The sequence below is a fragment of the Mus musculus genome, chromosome 14 (genome assembly GCF_000001635.26).
Source record: "Mus musculus strain C57BL/6J chromosome 14, GRCm38.p6 C57BL/6J".
NCBI classification, from domain to species: Eukaryota; Metazoa; Chordata; class Mammalia; order Rodentia; family Muridae; genus Mus; species Mus musculus.
The window spans coordinates 61334478-61354944 of record NC_000080.6 but is presented as its reverse complement, the minus strand read 5'-3'; the positions used below and the strand labels follow the sequence as shown (position 1 = coordinate 61354944).

The 20467-nt window shown below is 46.2% G+C and overlaps 1 protein-coding gene and 1 non-coding gene across 2 annotated transcripts in view; both read left to right on the top strand.

Annotated features, from left to right (window-relative positions):
* Ebpl (emopamil binding protein-like) overlaps window positions 1–15182 on the top strand; it is a 20683-nt gene extending 5501 nt beyond the window's left edge. The window contains exons 2-4 of the mRNA NM_026598.3: window positions 7504–7573; window positions 12719–12857; window positions 13541–15182. Of these exons, the coding sequence (NP_080874.2) occupies window positions 7504–7573; window positions 12719–12857; window positions 13541–13781 (450 nt within the window). The 3' untranslated portion in view covers window positions 13782–15182. The remainder of the gene's footprint in view (window positions 1–7503; window positions 7574–12718; window positions 12858–13540) is intronic.
* Window positions 11878–11981, top strand: Gm25716. The gene has a single exon (XR_003951252.1). It is a non-coding gene; the product is annotated as a U6 spliceosomal RNA (small nuclear RNA).
* Window positions 15183–20467: the final 5285 nt, after the last annotated feature.

Below are 20467 nucleotides of genomic sequence, written 5' to 3'. Positions count from 1 at the left end.
GGAGAGCAAGAAGCAGGTTCAGACAGGAAGGGGCTGAGTTTGGTGAAGTTGGGAAGTGTGAGCAGGAAGGGAAGGGAGGGATGAAGAAGTGTCACCTAGCAACAATAGCTGTCTGCTGGTTGAGTGTCAGAATTCGGCCCTTTTAAGTGTACCTTGCTACCCTGGCGATGGAATGGAATCTGCTATCTCATGTTTTGATCAGCCTTTGTGGGTTTTGTTCCTAGCATACATGTTCCTGCAGCGCTCTGTTTAGACTTGTTCTTTGGGATAGAGGGCAGCTGTCTCAGGGAGCCTGGGTTTCGTTTGCAGCATGCATGCTCCTTAAAGTTTGTCTGTGTGTCAGGTGTTAACCTTTTTCCAGTTACTGACACCAGCTGTCTCTCACCTGATGCTGCTAGAATGTTGATCTCTGACTCTCGGGCCTAAACGGTCTGTCTTTACTGACTGATAAACCATTGGCTTCCTAGGCTGCCTGCAGTTTCCTGGCACTGCCACCTTTGCCTCACTTGATACAAGGTCGAGTCAATGAGTGGGTGTGGGGCTTTGGCTGTGAAGCCCAGCTGCTAAGTTGCCAGCCCTGGGGTGAGCACTCGGTGATTCTGTCCATTTTGATTGTCTCGATCGGCAGCCCTTTGCCTGAGTAGAATTCAGTTGTCTCTAACATCATGAACTATGTCACCTATAGGACAGCAATGGTTGTCTGGGGCTGAGTGTCAGAATCCTGTCCTTTTATGTGTACAGATATTTGAAAGACACTTCAGATGCCAAGAGAATCGAAGTTTCTCCTTCCAAAATAGCTTACACTTTCTCCTGACCGCAGAAACAACATGAATGTTTCTGTTTCGCCCTGGCTACCATGAAACTTAGACCCACACAGCAGAGGTTGTCTGCACGGATGGCTCCCTCCAACCCCTGAGCTAGATTTTCTTCCCCCTTTGACTAAAAATTATAAATTCATTTAAATGTTTTTGCTGCCATTGACATAAAATCGTTTCTGTTTAAAAAAAAAAAAGTTGTGACAGGGTCTTACTATGTAGTCCTGGCTGACCTAGAACTTGCTATGTAGAGCAGGCTGGCCTTGAACTCACAGGGATCTGCCTGCCTCTGCCCCTGGGTGCTGGAACTAAATGCTTATACCCCATATCCAGTGGGTTTTTTGTTTTTGTTTTGTTTTGTTTTATAAAAAAGGAATTCGGAGTCTTCAGAAACGCTGCTTATTCTTCTGGGCATGGTGATGTCTGTGAACTTGGGAGGCAGAAGCAGGAGAATCAGGGGTTCAAGGACATCCTCAGCTCCACAGCAAGTTTGAGGTCACTCTAGGCTGCACGAAACCCTGTCTCTGTAAAACCAAACAGGCTAGAAAGATGGCACAGCAGTTAAAAGCACTGGTTGCTTTTGCAAAAGACCCAGGTTTGATTCCAGGCACCCACATGGCAGCTCACAACCATTTTTAACTCCAGTTTCAGAGGATTTGATGCCCTCTTTTGGCCATTCTGTATACCAGGCACGTGGTATACAGATGCAGGCAAAACACCATGCACATAAAAGATAAAATAATAACAACCATGTTTTGTTTATCATTTCTTTTGTTTTTGAAGTTAATGATTACATCATCTCCAAATTCTCTTTCCTCCCAGGAAGACATCCCTTATATCCCTTACTGCCTTCCAAATTCATGATCTCTTTTTACATTAGCAGTTGTTACATGCATATCTGTATACACACACACACACACACACACACACACACAACTAAATACATTTACTTGTGTGTATGGTTTTACGGCTGAGCATTTGGTATTAAATAATCAATTGATTTGTTCTTCCCCGAGGAAGATGATTTCGCTCCCTCTCAGCATTCTTTAGTCGCCTGTGTTTTGTGTAGGGTTGAGGTCTTGTGGGCTTTCCCTCATCCACTTCAGCATGCCCTTGTTGTCGTATTTATTCAGCTTGTGTTCAGGCAGTCGTGTTGGTGAGACTTTATAGGTGTAGCTTCAGACATTCCTAGGAAACCCAGCCTCAAACCAAAAATCAATCAACCAATAAATTAAGCCACAAAGCAAGCACAATGGAATCCCTGTGGTTTTGCTTCTAGACATGGTGTCTGCCTCCGAAGACCAGCTGTGTAGCCCAGGTTAGTTTCAGACTCACATTGCTAGCTGCTGTTCTTCTTGCCACCTTCTGCCTCCTACCTGCTGTAGGTTCTCTTTAACCACGGGTCGGCCGGGTGTGGTGGCACACACCTTTAGATCCAGCACTTGGAAGGCAGAGAGAGGCAGGTGGATCTCTGAGAGTTCAAGGCCAGCCTGGTTTACAGAGTGAGTGCAGGACAGCCAGAGCTACATAGTGAGAACCTGTCTTGAAGGAAGGAAGGAAGGAAGGAAGGAAGGAAGGAAGGAAGGAAGGAAGGAAACAAACAAACCCAGGGTTAGTTACTAACCATTCTTTCACCATTTGAGTAGGCAGGCTCTGGGGCATGGTGGTGAAAGGAAGAATATGAGATGTGGGTATAACAGATGCACACTTGAATCACTGTGTTACCCTCTGCCTACTAGGAAGCCACAGGCAGGACCCTCCGACAGCAAACCCTTCCTGTAATGAAGAGGATAAGGGAGGATGGAAACTCCTGTTCTCCGTTTCCTTATCCATTGGCTGGCCTCACTTGCTTTCTGTTGCTGTTGTATTCTAACCAAAAGCAGGAGGGAAGGAAAGGGTTTATTTCATCTTCTACCCCCAGGCCACAGTCCATCCTGGGGGGAAGTCAGACAGGAACTCCAGGAGGCAGCCATATGGAAGGCTGCTCTGCTAGCCCACACGCCAGCACAACACATCCTGGGCTAGCTATCTTTCTTTTTTTTTTTCTTTCCAATTTTTTATTAGGTATTTTCTTCATTTACATTTCAAATGCTATCCCGAAATTCCCCTATACCCTTCCCCCACTCCCCTACCCACACACTCCCACTTCTTGGCCCTGGCATTCTCCTGTACTGGGGCATATAAAGTTTGCAATACCAAGGGGCCTCTCTTCTCATTGATGGCTGACTTGCCATCTTCTGCTACATATGCAGCTAGAGACACGAGCTCTGGGGGTACTGGTTAGTTCATATTGTTGTTCCACCTATAGGGTTGCAGATTCAGCTCCTTGGGTACTTTCTCTGGCTCCTCCATTGGGGGCCCTGTGGGCTAGCTTTCTTATACATACCTCTACCTGCCTGGCAGGACAGTGCTTCCTGCAGTAAGCTAGGCTCTCCAAATCATCAGTCCAGACGATCCCTTAGAGTCACGGCTACAGGCCAATCTGATCTGGGCAGTTCCTCAATTGAAACTCCTTCACTACTGGCTTTATCATGGAGACAGCTGAAGCTAACTAGCACATCCATAAAACCCTGGAACTAGCTGTTCTCCTCAGAGGGTTGCTGGAAACCCAGGAGTCATGGGGCTCACGCTTAAAATCTTAGTGCATGACTGAGACTGGAGGATTTTGAGATGGAGGCTAGCTCCAGCCACAAATCGAAACCCTGTCTCTAAACAACCACAAGTGGTTAAAAGGATTAAATTCCAGTGATTTCAAGGAGTGTTTTTCAAACCTGACCGTGCACATAAGTCACCCTGGGGTTGGCTGAGATTCTGTACTTGTGCAAGCTCCCAGTTGTTTCCCGGATCCAGGGTTCTTGGTGCAAGGACATAGGGTACCTGGCACGTCCCTAGCCCTAGACATTGCAGTCCCCTCTGTCTGCATCCCCCATCAGCTCGCCTCTGCCCTTTGCATTCTGTTCCTGCATCAGACAGCCATAAGCTCTGTGTTCTGTCCCAGCGAGCTCCCAGGCTTGCCCTCCAGTCCTTAATGGCAGAACAGCTGTCTCAGCAGAAATGAGGATTGTCTCGACAGGACAGATGTTCTCACGTCCTAAATCCAACACTAAGCTGAGTGTCTCGGGGACAGCAGAACTGGTGTGACTGACTTCGTAGGAGCCATCACTATCCACTGGTTAATGTCAGGTGACATCTGTCTGCTGGGACTGGGAAAGACTCCATCAGAGCAGAGTGGTCATGTCAGCAGAGAGTGGCAGCTTGTAGTGGGTTTACATTAAGTCAGTAAAGCCAGGGGGAGGGGCTGCAGCAGTTGGTCCTTCTTCCTGCAAATAGTGGTGCAGACTATAGCCATGACAGGGGAAAACCCAGTGTGATTAGGCTGAGACCCGTTGGTGGGATCGATGAAGAACTAGTGCATGTCACGTATGGTCACTTGAGGGTCCACTCTCACCCCACCTCAATCTCCACTAAGTTTTCAGTGCTACATTGTTTGTGGTTGGGCAGAGTATGTGTACATTAGTATAGCCTCTGCAGTGGGCCTGGGTTTATCATTTGTGTTTGTCCCAAGTTCTTTCATGGTCAGAGCAGGCCAGGCTCAAGTCACAGAACCTTCCAGAGATACCATCTGGAAGAGGTAACATCTAATGGGAAGTTCTTGGGTCATTGTGGAGTATGGTATCCCTCATGACAGCTCACACAAGAGTCTTGCTGTAAAAAGACCAGGCCTGGTTTGAGATGCACTTCTCTGTCCACCATTCTTCATCCACCCGTGGCCAAGCCATCTAGACTCTCAACCACTGAGATGCTGAGCTGAAGAACGTCCTTTTTCCTCTGAAATTAGCCCCTCTCAGATGTTCTGCTGGGATAATGAAACGCTGACTAACGGGTTGGGAAGCAGGTGTGTGGTTGTGGGGAAGGGTTGCCAGGCCTTAGCCTTGCTATTTGGTTTCAAGACAGTCAGTGACACGACCACTGTTTAGAAAGGATCTAGTGCTCTCAGGTATAAAGTAGTCCTGCCAAGAATAGTTGCTTTAAAAGAGCACCCTGGCTCCTGCCTCACCTGGCTTCCTCTTTCACCATGTGATCTCCTGACCTCATGCACACTCCTACCAGAAAGCCAACCACTGGGCTGAGCTGCAGCCAGAAGGCTATACCAGAGGCAAGTGGTGTCTTGGGCCTTCAGAGCCGATTGTGAGCTAAATAAATCTCCTCTATACAGTACCCAGCTTATTTTGTTATGGGAACAGAAAGCTAAGTACCAAGCAGTGATATGTGAATTTTTAAGCTTTTACATTCTTAGCAAAAAGTTGAAATGATTCAAGATGGGCAAAGGGATAGACATCTCGGTGAAGAAGATACCCAGATGGTCAACCTGCACACGCAGAGAGGCTCAACGTTACCAGTCACTAAGGAATTACAAGTCAAAATCCACAAGATACCACTTCACACCCACAAAATGACTATTCTAAAACAGCAGCAGCAATAAGCACAACAGATGTTCCCTAGCAAGTAGAGCAGTCACCTCAGGTATTTCCCTTGGTCTTGGTGGCAACTTGGAGAGATGACAGTGTGTTATCACAACTTGGGTGTAGGTGTTGATGCAGTCTGCTAATCTTCAGTTATTCAAGATAAGATCGAAGGGTATCCCAGGATAGCCTAAAGGGTCATCTGACTTCCAAAGGAGTCATGCCCCACATGTCGAGAACCACTGCCCTTGTACATTCACTACCTCAATCAGCTAGCCCACTAATCATAGGATTCTCAGTTTTACCGTACGTGTGTGTGTGTGTGTGTGTGTGTGTGTGTGTGTGGTGTCTGGCCTTTAATTCACAGCATAGCCCACACTGGCATTGAACTTGTGTACAAGTATTTGTGGCTACCATGCCTGTTCTAAATCTCCTGTAAAGAAAATGCATTTTGGATTGACTTGAACAAAGCACACTTACTAATTACATGACCCAGGAAGAATGTTGAAAAAAAACAAAAAAGCATAAAGCTTCCTTCCAAGCCCATGTTAACAGACATGAGAGTAGAAAAAGAGCTGAATGACACCAAGAGATAAGCATGAAAGTCAGAGAAAGACAGTCCCTGTGGGATGAACAGAGACGCCTCTCACCGGCAAGGCCTGGCCCACATACAGAGCAAACTAATGCAGCCTGATAAGTAGGGAAGGACCTTCCACCTATAACTTGAGCACTCAGTGACACACAGCTGGATCAGCAAAGAAAAACCACCTGTCGTCCACCTCCGTGAACACTGCTGCTCCAAGCACAGTGGCAATGGCTTTTGAGTGGCCTTTCTGAGTTTAGAATCTGGATCCAGGATGAGAATGTAATCTGTGTGCATCGTCGTCTGTGTTAGCAAGCAAAATGGGCAGAAGTTGGCCGTGGGAAGCCTGGACGAGAGTATGGGAACATGGGGATTGAGGGGTTCTTGTGCTCTTAGAAGGGCCTACACTACACAGATGAATGGGTGGGCAGACGCTTCCAGTTTATTACTGAAGTCACACATTTGGTTAATTAATGAAAGAGTGCTATACCTATGTCTAATAAATGATTTTTTTCAACAACTGGCATTAGAAAATCAGAGATGTGTTCTTATATAGGAAAAAAAAAAGTGACGTTTCTGCACAAGAAGAGCTCCATTGTTGTATGAAATAGAGTAAGCCCAGCTGGGTGTGGTGGTGCACGCCTTTAATCCCAGCACTCGGGAGGCAGAGGCAGGTGGATTTCTGAGTTTGAGGCCAGCCTGGTCTACAAAGTGAGTTCCAGGACAGCCAGGGCTATACAGAGAAACCCTGTCTCGAAAAACCAAAAAAAAAAAAAAAAAAATATATATATATATATATATATGTATATATATATATAGAGAGAGAGAGAGAGAGAGAGAGAGTAAGCCCAGATTTACTGCTGGGAGAACTAAGATGGGGTATGCATGAGAAACGTTACCGTGTGAACAGGGTGAAGAAGTAGGTAGCTCCAGAAGTGATGAAACAGGGACCGAAAGAAGGTAGAGGGGATGCAGAGAGCTTAAATGTCTTATGAGGAAAAGCTATCAACCCGCAGTAAAAATTGTCAAGAGAACCAACATCCCATCAGATACACCAGTGCGTTCTAGCTGTTTGGTTTCTGGAAACTTGGGCAAAGAATCACTTCCATGATAAGGGAGTACTGAGATGCCTGCAGACATGTTGACCGCTAAATGTCAAAAGAAAGCCTGTACACGTTTTAAGGCCTCCCTAAATTTGCCCTTACGCAGCATAGGAAGGGCCTCAACTCTGCCAGAGACATTTGCTGGCCACATGTGTTTTATTTTTAAGGTTAAAAGAATAAACTGCTAGGAGATCCTTCTCCAAGATTTAAGATTTTTAGAATAACCTAGAACTGCTTTTTTTTTCTGTATAATAGTCAAGCACTCTCTGTGTAAAATTTTGACTTGTTTTTCCTACATAAGAACATAACTCTCATTTTATAATGCTAGTCATTATAAAGTACATTTATTATAAGGTATGGATATGTTCATTTCCCGATCTGGGTAGCCTCCAGAAATGATGTGGTCCTCCAGGATGCTGGCCAAACTGTGGACAGCTTACAGAGGGGAGGAGGGCCTACTGCCATGCTTTGCTGGGTCTGCTGTGCCACCCTGTGGTGGCGAGACTAAACAGAGCCTGTCTCCCTTTTCTTCTCTCTAGGAAGGCGCTTTTGTCTACTTGTCTATAGTAGGAAATGTTGCAGATTCCCAAGGCTTGATTGCATCTTTATGTAAGTAATTAAAAACATTTGCATTTGAAATGTCTGAGGAAATTAATGGCAAGAATGGCTGTCAATTAACCGAATGTCTGCATCACATATTGTGTGATTCCATTTACACGTCCTGTCCAGAAGAGGTGAATCTTTAGAGACGGATAACAAATTAGTGGTTGCTTGGGACTGGGGATGAGAGTAGGGATGAGGGGGACAGCGGATGACTGCTGGTGGGCGTGGCTTTCTCTTTGAAATGTTCTCCCTTAGATTGTGTCTATTCAAATCTGTGAATGTTCTAAAATTGGGATTGTATGCCTTGTGAATTACATCTCGGCAAAGCTATATATTAAGCAGTGTGTATACAGCTGGGTGTGGCTCAGTGGCAAAGTACTTGCCTGACATGTGTGGACCCCAGTGCAACACTGTAAAACAAAGAAGATCGAAAGGCCTGCAGTGTTTAAACTAGGTGCTTTCCCTATAGATTGTCTATATAAATTTACTTTTAAGAAAGTTGTTCTTGCCAGGCAGTGGTGGCTCATGCCTTTAATCCCAGCACTTGGGAAGCAAGAGGCGGGCGGATTTCTGAGTTCGAGGCCAGCCTGGTCTACAGAGTGAGTTCCAGGACAGCCAGGGCTATACAGAGAAACCCTGTTTTGAAAAACAAACAAAAAACAAACAACCCCCCCCCAAAAGAAGAAGAAGAAAGAAATCAATTCTTATTCGGTATCCTCAGAGGCCAGACGACGGCATCAGCTCTGCTGGAGTTGAATTACAGGTAGTGTGAGATGCCCGTGTGGAGCTGCCCGGTGTGGATGCTGGGAGCTGAACTCAGGTCTGAGAAAAGCACATACACTCTTAACTGCTGAGCCATTTCTCCGGCCCACAGTTTACTTTTGATTGTATGCTTATACCTGTCTTCTTCTAGATAATTCTCCAAAAGTCCTCCTGCCCTGTAGAGCTGTCAAGTAGTTTCCCCGTTTTCTTAACACTCAATGTAAATCAACCAACATTTACTCAACTAATACTGACTTCCCAGTGTGTTCTGTACCGATACGGTTAAGTCAGTGAGCCAGACACCAGCATCTCTGTTACTTGCCTTCAGGTTTGCCATCTGCAGTTCTGCACTGTGTGCTGTGTGTCTTTCTTTTTCCTTATTTTATTATTTTACTCTGCTTTTATTTTATCTTGATTTATTTATAGAGTGTCTAGGTGTGTGGTATATACAAGTATATGTGGGTGTGTGTTTTATGTTCTTATTTTATTTCTTTTGTGATTTTAATTTTTATTTATTTATTCTCTGTGTGTGTGCATGCATGCGTGTGCATGTGTGCGTGCCCATGAAGGACAGGGGACATGTTTTGTGAGTTGGTTCTCTCCTTCCAACACATGGTCCCCTGGAATCAGACTAAGGTTGCCTGCCAGACTTGGTGACAGGGGCCCTTAAAGGCTGAGCCATCTCACCAGTCCTAATTTATGATTTTATTTTATTATCTTATCTTTTAGTACTGAGGATGGAGCTTCCTGATCGATTGTGTTGTTAAGTGTGTTCTGAGTTCCTGATCGCTTGTGTTGTTAAGTGTGTTCTGAGTTCCTGATCGCTTGTGTTGTTAAGTGTGTTCTGAGTTCCTGATCGCTTGTGTTGTTAAGTGTGTTCTGAGTTCCTGATCGCTTGTGTTGTTAAGTGTGTTCTGAGTTCCTGATCGCTTGTGTTGTTAAGTGTGTTCTGAGTTCCTGATCGCTTGTGTTGTTAAGTGTGTTCTGAGTTCCTGATCGCTTGTGTTGTTAAGTGTGTTCTGAGTTCCTGATCGCTTGTGTTGTTAAGTGTGTTCTGAGTTCCTGATCGATTGTGTTGTTAAGTGTGTTCTGAGTTCCTGATCTCTTGTGTTGTTAAGTGTGTTCTGAGTTCCTGATCGATTGTGTTGTTAAGTGTGTTCTGAGTTCCTGACTGCTTGTGTCCTTAAGTGTGAACTGGGTTCCTGATCGCTTGTGTTGTTACGCGTGAGCTTCATCCCTTTGCCATGTCACCTAGCCCTGTTGTGTTTTCATCATGCCCTGAAATCACGTGCTCACACAAAGGTCTGTGTGGACACTCTTACTCACTATCAGCGTTAGAAAATGTCTAAAGAATTGAACTGTCTCAGTTCAGCCATTACTTCCGAACACAAAATGTGTCCTCTTTGGTCCCTTCAGGCCTGTGCTGCGGACAGGCAGAGATCTGAGCCCCTTTGGCCAGAGTCTTGCTCCAAGATTTGGGGGAAATGTCTGTATTAAACTTCGCTTCAGGTTGGCTGAAAAGTATTGAGGCTTGAGGACCCCGCCTGAGCCACTACCCTCCTCATGTGTGTTCAGTGGTCCCCTTTCTGAGAAGCCAGGCTGCAGCTCCCTCCCTGGCTACCCTGCTTTGGGCATCACTGAAAGGGAACAGACCAGGTGTGGCCCAAGTCCATGAAAAGATGATTGACAGGCCCTTCCTACGTCACTGCCTTTAGGTGAACTGCCCTTTATTATGAAAGCAAATGCTAGGCTGGCCACCTCCTGGCCTTGGCTTCCGGCTGTGGGACACCCTCCTCCCTCCTGGATAGCAGACCAAGCAGGCAGCAGAGGCGGGGCTAAGGAAGCCTCCTCCTACCATGACCTTGCCTCCTTTCCCTCTGAACCTCTGCCTCCAGCAGTTGTGAGTCACAAAATAAATGGAATTGATCGGAGCCCCCATTCTTAACCCAGTCACCCCCGTGATGAACTGAAGATTCATTATTTTGTTTGTCAGCAAGCCTGCTGGTACACACCTCTAACCCCAGCACTGGGGAGGGTAAGGCAGGAGGATTGCTAGTTGGAGATCAGGCTGGGCTACATAATAACACTATCTGAAAAAACACAAAGGGCTGGGCTATAGCTTGGCTGCCAGGCGAGTGCTTGACTAGCCTTCAGAAAACAGTAGGTTTGGAGGCGAGTGCTTGACTAGCCTTCAGAAAACAGTAGGTTTGGTCCCCAGATCAAACCAGAGTAGTGGCACTAAAAACAATAAGTAAATTTAAAACTTACTCGCCTTGACATGCAGTAAACCTGGAGGGCGCCCGGTATTTCCATAGAGAAGAGTTTCTAGCCATCAGCCCTCTTGATTATGGAGATCAGACACTGTGCTTGTTCCGGTGGAGTGGGCTGTAGAGTTGTCTGATGAGTCCGAGTCCTTCGAGTTCTCTTAGGGGATCCGCCTCACCCCTCCCTGTTCCTACCAAGCCCACCGGTAGGTACGGTGCTGGGGTTTACTGTCTTCCCAGATGCAGCCTTCATGGGTCCCGGCTTAGTGCAGTGGCCTCCTCCCTGAGCTGGGGTTGATGTCACAGTGGCAGGTCCAGAGAGTCAGGCACCTTCCTGACAGCAGGGTGAGGAGGGTGAAGAATCATCAGGGCGTCTTCCTGGGTCTCATTTTTTAATCTAAGCATCACTTTTGTCCTTCCTAGTGTGAGCCGCTTTCAGACAGACCTTATGGCCTCGTGGCTACATTCTCAAGGCCCAGCAGAGACAGCCCCCATAAGACCAAAAAAAAAAAAAAATACATGTTAGATAAGGGGCTGGACCGATGCCTCAGCGATTAAGGGTACTGGCTGCTCTTCCACAGGATCTGGGTCAATTTTTAACCCCCACGTAGTGGCTCACAACCATCTATAGTCCAGTCCCGTGGGATCCACACCATCTTCTGGCCACCACCAGGTACCAGGCATGCACAGGGTGTGCACACATACATGCAGGCCCAACACCCAGACACATAAAATATATATAACCATCAAAAAGAATGGATAGAGAAGTGGTTTGGGGTTTCTGTTTGTAATGTCTAAGCATTCACGAATCTCTTCCCTCCTAAAGCATTGACATTTTATGAAAATGATCTTCCTAGATTTTGGATACCGCGATTGGTTTGTTTTACCTCTTATTTATACATTTATATTTAGGGATTTTTTCTTTTCAATACTGCCTGGCTTTCTACTTGCTACAGTTATTTCTGAACATGGCAGATGGCTTGCCAAAATCTAATGGTGTGTGTGGCCTTACATGGTGACTCCTCACCTGTGTGGCCCGTCCCTTAAAATAGCCTTTCTTGAAAGACCTTAGTCACTAGTCCCAAGGCATCCTGTCTCTGGCCACGATTAGATGAGAGCTCCCGACTGCTCTGATCAGTCAGACATCAGAGCTCATGTCTAACCAGTTATACCTTCTCAGCGTCACATGCGGGCATGCCTGAAGGGAGAGAGGTCCCTCTTTTACTTTCAACATTTGAGTTCGAGATCAGCTTCTACGACTTTTACCATTTAAAAATTAATCAGGTGCTCACTTTGGCAGCACATACACTAAAATAGGAACCATGCAGAGATTAGCCTGGCCACTGTTCAATGATCATGTGTAAATTCATGAAGCATTCCATGAAAGTTAACAAAATAAATAGGGGTTGAAGTGGCAACTCATAGTTAAGGGCACTTGGTCTTCTTACAGAAGACCTGAGTTCAGTCCCCAGCAGTCATACTGGGCAGTTCACAATCACCTATGACTCAGTTCCAGTATACCAAGCGCCTTGTATAAAAACCAACTCCAAATGGAGCAAGAACCTTCCTTAAGTCCTGAAATGCTAAACTGCCAGAGAGAGCTGTAGGGAAAACAACCTCAGGATAAAGACACGAGCAAGGGTTTTCTGAACAGACATCCAACAACACAGGAAATAATAGCGAGAACTGGCAAATGGGATTGTGTGAAGTTTAAATATTTCTACTGTGAGAGAGTGAGGAGAGGAGAGAAGGAAAGAAGGAAAGCTAATCTGCACCAGCCATACCTCCCGCACAGAGTAATAACTAGAATCTATAAAGAACTCAAAAGAGTAAGTATCAGAATCAAAGCACCCAGTCAATCAATCAATGGGCAAATACCGTGTCTCTGTGAATCTAGATGACAAGCTAGATATTGCAGGAACGCAGAACGTTGCTGCTTAGAGGAGGAAAGAGAGCCACAGAAAGGGGGACCAGAGAGGGCGGTGGGGCAGTGAGCATGGGCAGAGCACACTCATGTGCTTGTCTGCAACTGTCATGATGCCGCCCATTAGTCTGCACACTGCCTAAAAACCTAACAAGAGACGTTTGCCAGTTGAGAGACTAAGCGTGGGTGTTCTGTCTTCAGGGAAAGAGTATGGCAAGGCTGACACAAGATGGCTGTATTCTGATCCCACCGTTGTGTCTTTGGAAATCCTGACTGTTGTCCTAGATGGGCTCCTGGCGTTGGTCCTCATTTATGCCATAGTCAAGGAGAAATATTACAGGTAAGTCCGATCCCGTACAGCTAATGTCCAGGGGGACATTAGCTGCCCAAGTGACATTTGGATGAAGTTGCAAGCACATTTGTCCACAAGACAAAGCTTTACATAAGACTTAAGACAAGATTTATCGTGAAATCTCAGCTAGGAAAGAGTGCTCCCAGCTTCTGAGACCTTTTCTCCACCACTTTTAAGAGGATTAGCAGTAACAATGAACTTTTCTTGGTTCCTTTGCTATTATTTTGGCCCCATGACTACAATTGCAGACACGTTACAAATTTACATATGTGTTGTCTCAAACAATGGTTGACTGTGAGTCGGGCACAAGAAATGAAGCCCCTTTATCAGCAAATTTCATTTACTCTCCATGGTACCTTTTGAGGAAGGATTGTTGTCACCTTTTGCAACAGGTGAAACTGACTGGTGACAAGAGCCATACCCAGGTCTCTTTGAAGGTCCGAGGTGACCTCACTAGGTCCTCTTGAGAACAGTGCAGGGGACAGAGCAGTGTTGCTTCCCCAAGGAAAGATAGCGCCTTCACTGTCTAAGCTGACATGGCCCATCAAAGAGGCACCACGCCGGAGCCTACAAACTTCTGTTGTAAGACTGTTGGTGCTGCTCTAGAGAAAAGCTGCTGTAACTCCGAGTTCCAAGCTGTGCCTGTTTCATCTCATGTCTCCTCCCCGCAGGCACTTTGTACAGATTGTCCTGTGCGTGTGTGAGCTCTATGGCTGCTGGATGACCTTCTTCCCCGAGTGGCTCGTCGGAAGCCCCAGCCTCAACACCAGCAGCTGGCTCTACCTCTGGGTCTATTTGGTGTTTTTTAATGGCCTGTGGGTTCTGATCCCAGGCCTGCTGCTGTGGCAGTCATGGGTAGAACTGAAGAAGAGAGATTCCCAAGAGGCTAATTTAGCGAAGAAGCATAAATAAGTTCTCAGGGCAACCCATTCTGACGATCTGCTTTCCGAGTCAGAATTGACCAGACATTCCGATCTGTGCTCCTTTTTTACAGTGTTTTGAAGCGGCCATTACAGATGGGCTGGAAGGGGGCAAACTTGGCTGTTTGTTTTTGGTTCTTTGATTAAATGATGATATGAAGAGAACTTGGGGTGTGACTTAGTAGTGTTGTGCTTGTCTAGCATTCACAAGGCCCTGAATTGTTCCCTTAACACGACTAGGGGGTGCTGAGTACGTTCTCACCTGTCACAGATCATATTTAATGAGACGCTCAGTCATGGCTGGCAGGCTAGTTATGCCGTGTTAATAAGTGAGTGTCAAAGATACTGTAAGGAGTAGCATCAATGTTTACTCCAAAAAAAAAAAACCCAAAAAACAACAAAAATCAAAACCCTTTTTGCTTCAGCTTTTATTCTTCTCTGTGGTCTCGGGGTTAGTGACGGAAACCAAAAGCAAAAGGAGTTGGTTCTGTGTTATGCCTACAAACTTCAAATTGCTTCAAATTTGTGTGCCCAACAGAGAACGATAGTGGTAATCTGGAGTAGTGGCGTCCAGGTGTACTTGGGAAGCTGAGGCCGGTGGGGGGCTTGAGGCTCCTTGGGGCGATATTGTAATATTCATTTGAAAGAAAGAGGCAGAGGAGGGAGACTCGATGTAAGGGGCAGAGGGTGGGACTGTGGCAACACACAAGAACCAAAAAAATGTGGTAAATCTTAACAGTACAACTATAAGATAAATTCCAGAAGATTCCATGAAGTGCAGTTTGTGCCTTAACAGTCTGGGTGGCTGAGGAGGGGGGGCGCAAGCTTGGTACAGAATCTGTACCCAGATGGGGCAGGATCATGCTGGGTTTCAAACCCTGGTTCCAGGAAGTGACTGCCATGGTTCTCTTACAGGTGGGAGAGGGTACTCACAATACGACTTAACCCATCCCTCTGCTCAGGAGAGCACCCACACCTGGACCCACGCCCGCTTCGTGGTACTGGGCACTGGAGCCAGGCCGCTCACTCTTTGCCAGTCTGGCTGCTGGTCCAGTTTAGGTCTCTCTTCCCCTTCATCTCTTATTCTTGGTCGTTTTGTTAAACGTATGAAGGTCAGTGTCTCCAGCATGCTAGGCAACCACTCCAGACTTGCTACCCACAATCCTCCTGCCTCTACCTTCCAGGTGCTGAGATTGAGGCGTATGCCCAAGCCGCAGTCCTAAGTTTGGGTCTTGAGTGTGTTGCTCATCAGCCGGTGTTGCTGAAGCAGGAGAGGCGGTCTTAGGTGGGGCCTGTGAGGAAGTTGACACACTAGGATTTGCTCTTGAAGGGATGTCAAGCCCCGCCTCTCTGTTCTTTAACTTTCCCGCCGCCATGAAGTAAATAGCTTTACAAAAAAAGAAAAAAAAATTGTTTTTGAGACAGACTTACTCAGTGGCTCAGGATGGCCTCAGGTGTGAGACAGTAACCCTCTGAAGTGCTGGGATCACAAGAGGCCATGCCTGGCCGAGTGAGCAGCTCTGCTCTGTCACTGTGCCTACCATGACTTCCTGTGCCACCACAGGTCTGTCCACAGCAACAGGGCCAAGCCACTGTAATCCGAAACCACATAAACCATGAGCCAAATTAAACCTCTCCTTCTAAGTTGCTACCTTGGGTGTTTATCTCAGCAACAGAAAGCTTCCACACAACAGAAAGCTTCCACAGATCATCTGATTTAGACTGGGACTGTGAAAGCAACACCCGCCCCACCCCACCCCCGATGGTTTTTATGATCAGTGTTCTGTGGGCACATGTGTGGGCCTTGTGCCGAGGCTTGGTGGCAGGAACCTTTACCCTCCGGGCCATTTCACTGACTCCTCAAATGTGGCCTTACTTTATGTTTCATGAGCTTCCCTGGTTTGGGGGGCGGGGGGAGGCAGTTGGCAAGGTGGCAGCCAAAAGACAGACTGAGGTGGGAGTGGCTCCAGTGGTGGTCGTTGGTCAGGCCATGCCTCCCTTGGCCGAGTCCACCCTGTGGTTTGGAAGACATCCCTTATAACTGAGAGACACCTCACTTCCAGGTCCAGACATCACAGAGTGTCTGATAGGCACACTCGAAATAGCGGTTATGGCCTGGCGTTGGTGGCACCCACCTTTAATCCCAGCACTTGGGAGGCAGAGGCAGGCGGATTTCTGAGTTCGAGGGCAGCCTGGTCTACAGAGTGAGTTCCAGGACAGCCAGGGCTACACAGAGAAACCCTGTCTCGAAAAACAAAACAAAACAAAACAAAACAAAACAAAACAGAAAAAGAAATGGTGGTTATTTGTCACCACAAATGTTAGGAAACAAAGGTTCACACTCATGCTGAATTAAAACAAAATGAACCTGCTACTAATGACATCACAGAAGACCATGCCGTGAGAATGCCGGCTATATGATTTTATGTCTAAATTTCCCAAACTCGTAAGTTGAGTGTCCCTGACTGGAAATGCTTAGGGCAGAACTGCTTCCTGACTGTTGTATATGTGCGTGTTACATGACTGTTGTATATGTGCGTGTTACATGGGCTGCACGGTGCACATCCTAATCTGGAAATCCAGGAGGAGCCACCCACCGCCTTGGAGCTGTTACATTAAGGCTTCTCAGATTGAACTGCTGGGTGGTGTTTGGAATCCAGGCGGAGCTGCCTTTGGGGAGAGCCTACCACTAGGAGCACCTGCGGTGCTGAAACGGTCATCTCCGTGAGTGCTAGTCACAGTGTGACAGTCCTTTGGGACGCACACTTAGGAATTCTGCACTTCTCACTACATGTGTCGTAGTAAAATTAGAAAAGCTGATTTGATCTTCTAATTTGTCTTTTAAGAAAGTGTCACATGGGCTGGAGAGATGGCTTAGTGGTTAAGAGCACTGACTGCTCTTCCAAAGGTCCTGAGTTCAAATCCCAGCAATCACATGGTGGCTTACAACCATCTGTACAGCTACAGTGTACTCATATACATAAAATAAATAAGTAAATCTTTTAAAAAAGATGGTATAACCCAGGCTGGCCTGCAGGACACAGGACAGGCTGCAGTCCCCAGAGTACCTGGCCTCTTCTCCCTGATGGGTGATTGCTAAGGAAGGGAAATGGGGGCTCAGGCTCCCATTGGTATCCAAGAACAGACACGTCCCACTGTCAAGTGTGGGACACTCTAGTTCTCACAGAAGTGACTTGGTGTCTTGACCTCCAGATCCCTGGCACAGAGTACAGCAGAGAGCTGACAGGGGACATGCATTTTTAGGGTGCATTTTTCATTTAATGCATTGTAACTTAGCCTTTCTTTTCTTTTTGGAAGTTCAGTACACTCTGCTGGCTTCTTAGTATCAGTGTGGGGCAATCCCTGCAAAATGCTCCTCTACCACAGTCCCATCATCTCAAGAATATAAGTTGGGCTGGGGAGGTGGCTCAGTTTGTAGTGTCTGCCCTGCAAGCATGGGGGCTTGAAGTCCTGACCCCCCAGCAACCATGTGAAAAAACAGACGTGGCAGTATGCTGTGTAGGCCTAGGGGTGGAAGGACAGAAACAGGAGGGTTTGCTGGGTAGCCAGACTGGTGGGATTGGTGAGCACTGGGTTTAGTGACAAGCCCTATGTCTTAGTTAGGGTTTTACTGCTGTGAACAGATACATGATCAAGGCAAGTCTTATAAAGGACAACATTTAACTGGGGCTGGCTTACAGGTTCAGAGGTTCAGTCCATTATCATCAAGGTGTGAGTGGGGCAACATCTAGGCAGGCATGGTGCAGGTAGAGCTGAGAGTTCTACATCTTCATCTGAAGGCTGCTAATGGAAGACTGACTTCCAGGTAGCTAAGGTGAGGGTCCTAAGCCCATGCCCACAGTGACACACCTAGTCCAATGAGGCTACACCTCCAAATAGTGCCACTTCCTGAGCCAAGCATATACAAACCATCACACCCTACCTCAAAAAAAAAAAATTATGCTAGAGCAATTGAAGGCACTAAGCATCAATGTTTGGTTTGCACACAGATGTATACTTGCATATGTACTGGTGAACATGCTATGTATATACAAAAATAAAATTAAAATCTACAGCTGGAGAGTTGACTCAGTGATTAAGAAGAACACGTGCTCTTGCAGAGGACCTGGGTTTGATTCCCAGGTAGCTTGATTCCACACAGTAGCTCACAACAGTCTGCAACCCCAGTCTCAGGGAAACCCAGTGCCCTGTTCTGACACACACATGTTACATAGACACACGTGCAGGCTTTCAACATTCATACACATAAAATGAACAAAAAATATTTTAAGTCTAAATTTTGCTCAGAACCTTAGGAATCAGTTGTCTTAACTTCTCCCTATCTGTTATATGGATGCCAAAGAAACTAGGAACCGTGAGATCGGCAGAAGCAATCTTCAGGTTGTAGGGGGATGGGTAATTAGAATACATGTGACATGAAGGCAGGAGGGGATGGGTAATTAGAATACATGTGACATGAAGGCAGGAGGGCTACTGAGGGAGGGAAGAGGAACAGCAGGAGGAGGACAAACAAGGGAGAAGTATGTGTGAAAAAGTCAGAAGGAAACCCACTACTTGGTATATATAATTTTTAACAACAACAACAAAAGTCCTGGGCTGGAGATGTAGCTAAATTGGTCAAGTGTTCGCCTAGTGTGTGGGCTAGTTTTATGTTAACTTGACATAAGCCTAAGTCATTTGAAAGTAAGAAACCGCAATTGAGAAAAATGCCTCCATATGATGGGGGTCGGGGGCTATAGGCAAGCATGTAGGGCATTTTCTTTTCTTTTCTTTTTTTTTTTTTTGTTTTTTTTTGTTTTTTTTTGTTTTTTTTGTTTTTTTGAGACAGCGTTTCTCTGTATAGCCCTGGCTGTCCTGGAACTCACTTTGTAGACCAGGCTGGCCTCGAACTTAGAAATCCGCCTGCCTCTGCCTCCCAAATGCTGGGATTAAAGACGTGCACCACCACCACCCAGCATGTAGGGCATTTTCTTAATTAGTAACCGATGCAGGAGGGCCCAGAACATTGTGGGTGGTACCAACCTGGGGCTAGGGGTTAGGATTGTATAAGAAAGCAAGCTGAGCAAGCCACAGGGAGCAAGCCAGTAAGCAGCACCCCTCCATGGCTTCTGCATCAACTTCCTCCAGATTCCTGGCTTGTTTGGGTTGCTGTCCTGACTTCCTTTGGTGATGGACTATGATGTGGAAAGGTAAGCCAAAGAAACCCCTTCCTTCCCGCTTGCCTTTGGCCATGGTGTTTCACCTAGCGCATTCAAAGTCCTGGATTCGATCCTCCTTGACACACACCTCTCAGGAGGTTGAGGCAGGAAGATCAGAAAGTCACTCTCAGCTGCATAGACAGTTTGGGGCCAGTCTAGGATACACAAGACAGGAAGAAGGAGGAAGCAAGAAGGCTTGGCTTTTCCACCCCCACTTGCTATTATTAATACTCTAAACTTCTCTTGTAAACTCCTCCCATCCAGAAAGCATTGAGCAGATGTCTTCATACTTCATCTGAGAAGAGTCTGGGTGGCACCGTGACCTTGTATCTGTCTTGGCTCCACTAATCAATCCTCAGTGGTAATAATTAATACCTGGGCTGTAAAAGCAGTCTGCATGTTGAGGTGTGAGAATTATAAAACCTTGCTGAGAGACTGAAATGCAAAAAAAGGTTTATGATAATTGGTTGAATGTCGGCTTGCCACAGATTAGAGTCGCCGGAGTCTGGAACTGTCCTGGTTGCCTTATTGGTATGGGAAGACCCATCTCTAAATATGGGCATCACTTCCTGGCACAAGGAAGGTCACTGGCCTGGCTTGGCCTTCCGCACATGCTGGATGATAGACCCTACTGCTGTTGCCGAGTCTTCATGGATACCAGAACCAGCAGTTCCCGGCTTCTGTCATCGACTGAGCACCAGCGGCTCTCCAGGAATCCTGTAGGTGTGCAGGACCAGGTTGGATCTGCCAAGGCACCTAGCCTCAGGGACCGAGCATCACTATTGTAACACTAGCTGATTGACTAAATCATTTAATTCATGTAGACAATCGATGAACAGATTCACTGATTAATTTGCTTGGTTGATTCTTTTCTTCTAGAGAGCCCTAATACAAGGCTTGAAAAATAACCCCATGTGTTTTCTTATAACTTACAATTATAGCTGTGGTATAGTGGTGCATGCCTGCAGTTTCAGCTTCCTGGACGCAGACAAGAGTATCTCCAGAAGTTTGGGGTCAGCCTGTGCAACAGTGTGGAACATAGTTTCAAAAACAATGACAAAAATTATCATTAAAATACATGTGCCTGCTTTGGTTTTTTTTTTTAAATAAAAGCTCAAATTTGTCTCTAATGAGAAATAATGAATTAAAGAGAATAATTGTGCAAGGCCTCAAATAAGCATGCTAACTGCCATACTTCCCCAACTTTGAATGCCCTGAAGTAGTAGGCCTACCAGACATAGGTGGAAGAGGGTACTAGCATCTTCCACTCACTCTTACATGGAGAGTCTGCATCTCACCTGGATATCCCTGCAGACCCCAGACTTAGTACATTCCCCAGAATCATCATCTTTCCCCATAGGAAGCAGTCACACCCATTGGTTAATCCTTAGAAGTTAATAGTCTGATATATTATGCTTTGCTGTTGAATTTCCTTTAAAACTTGCTTTATTACACAGAC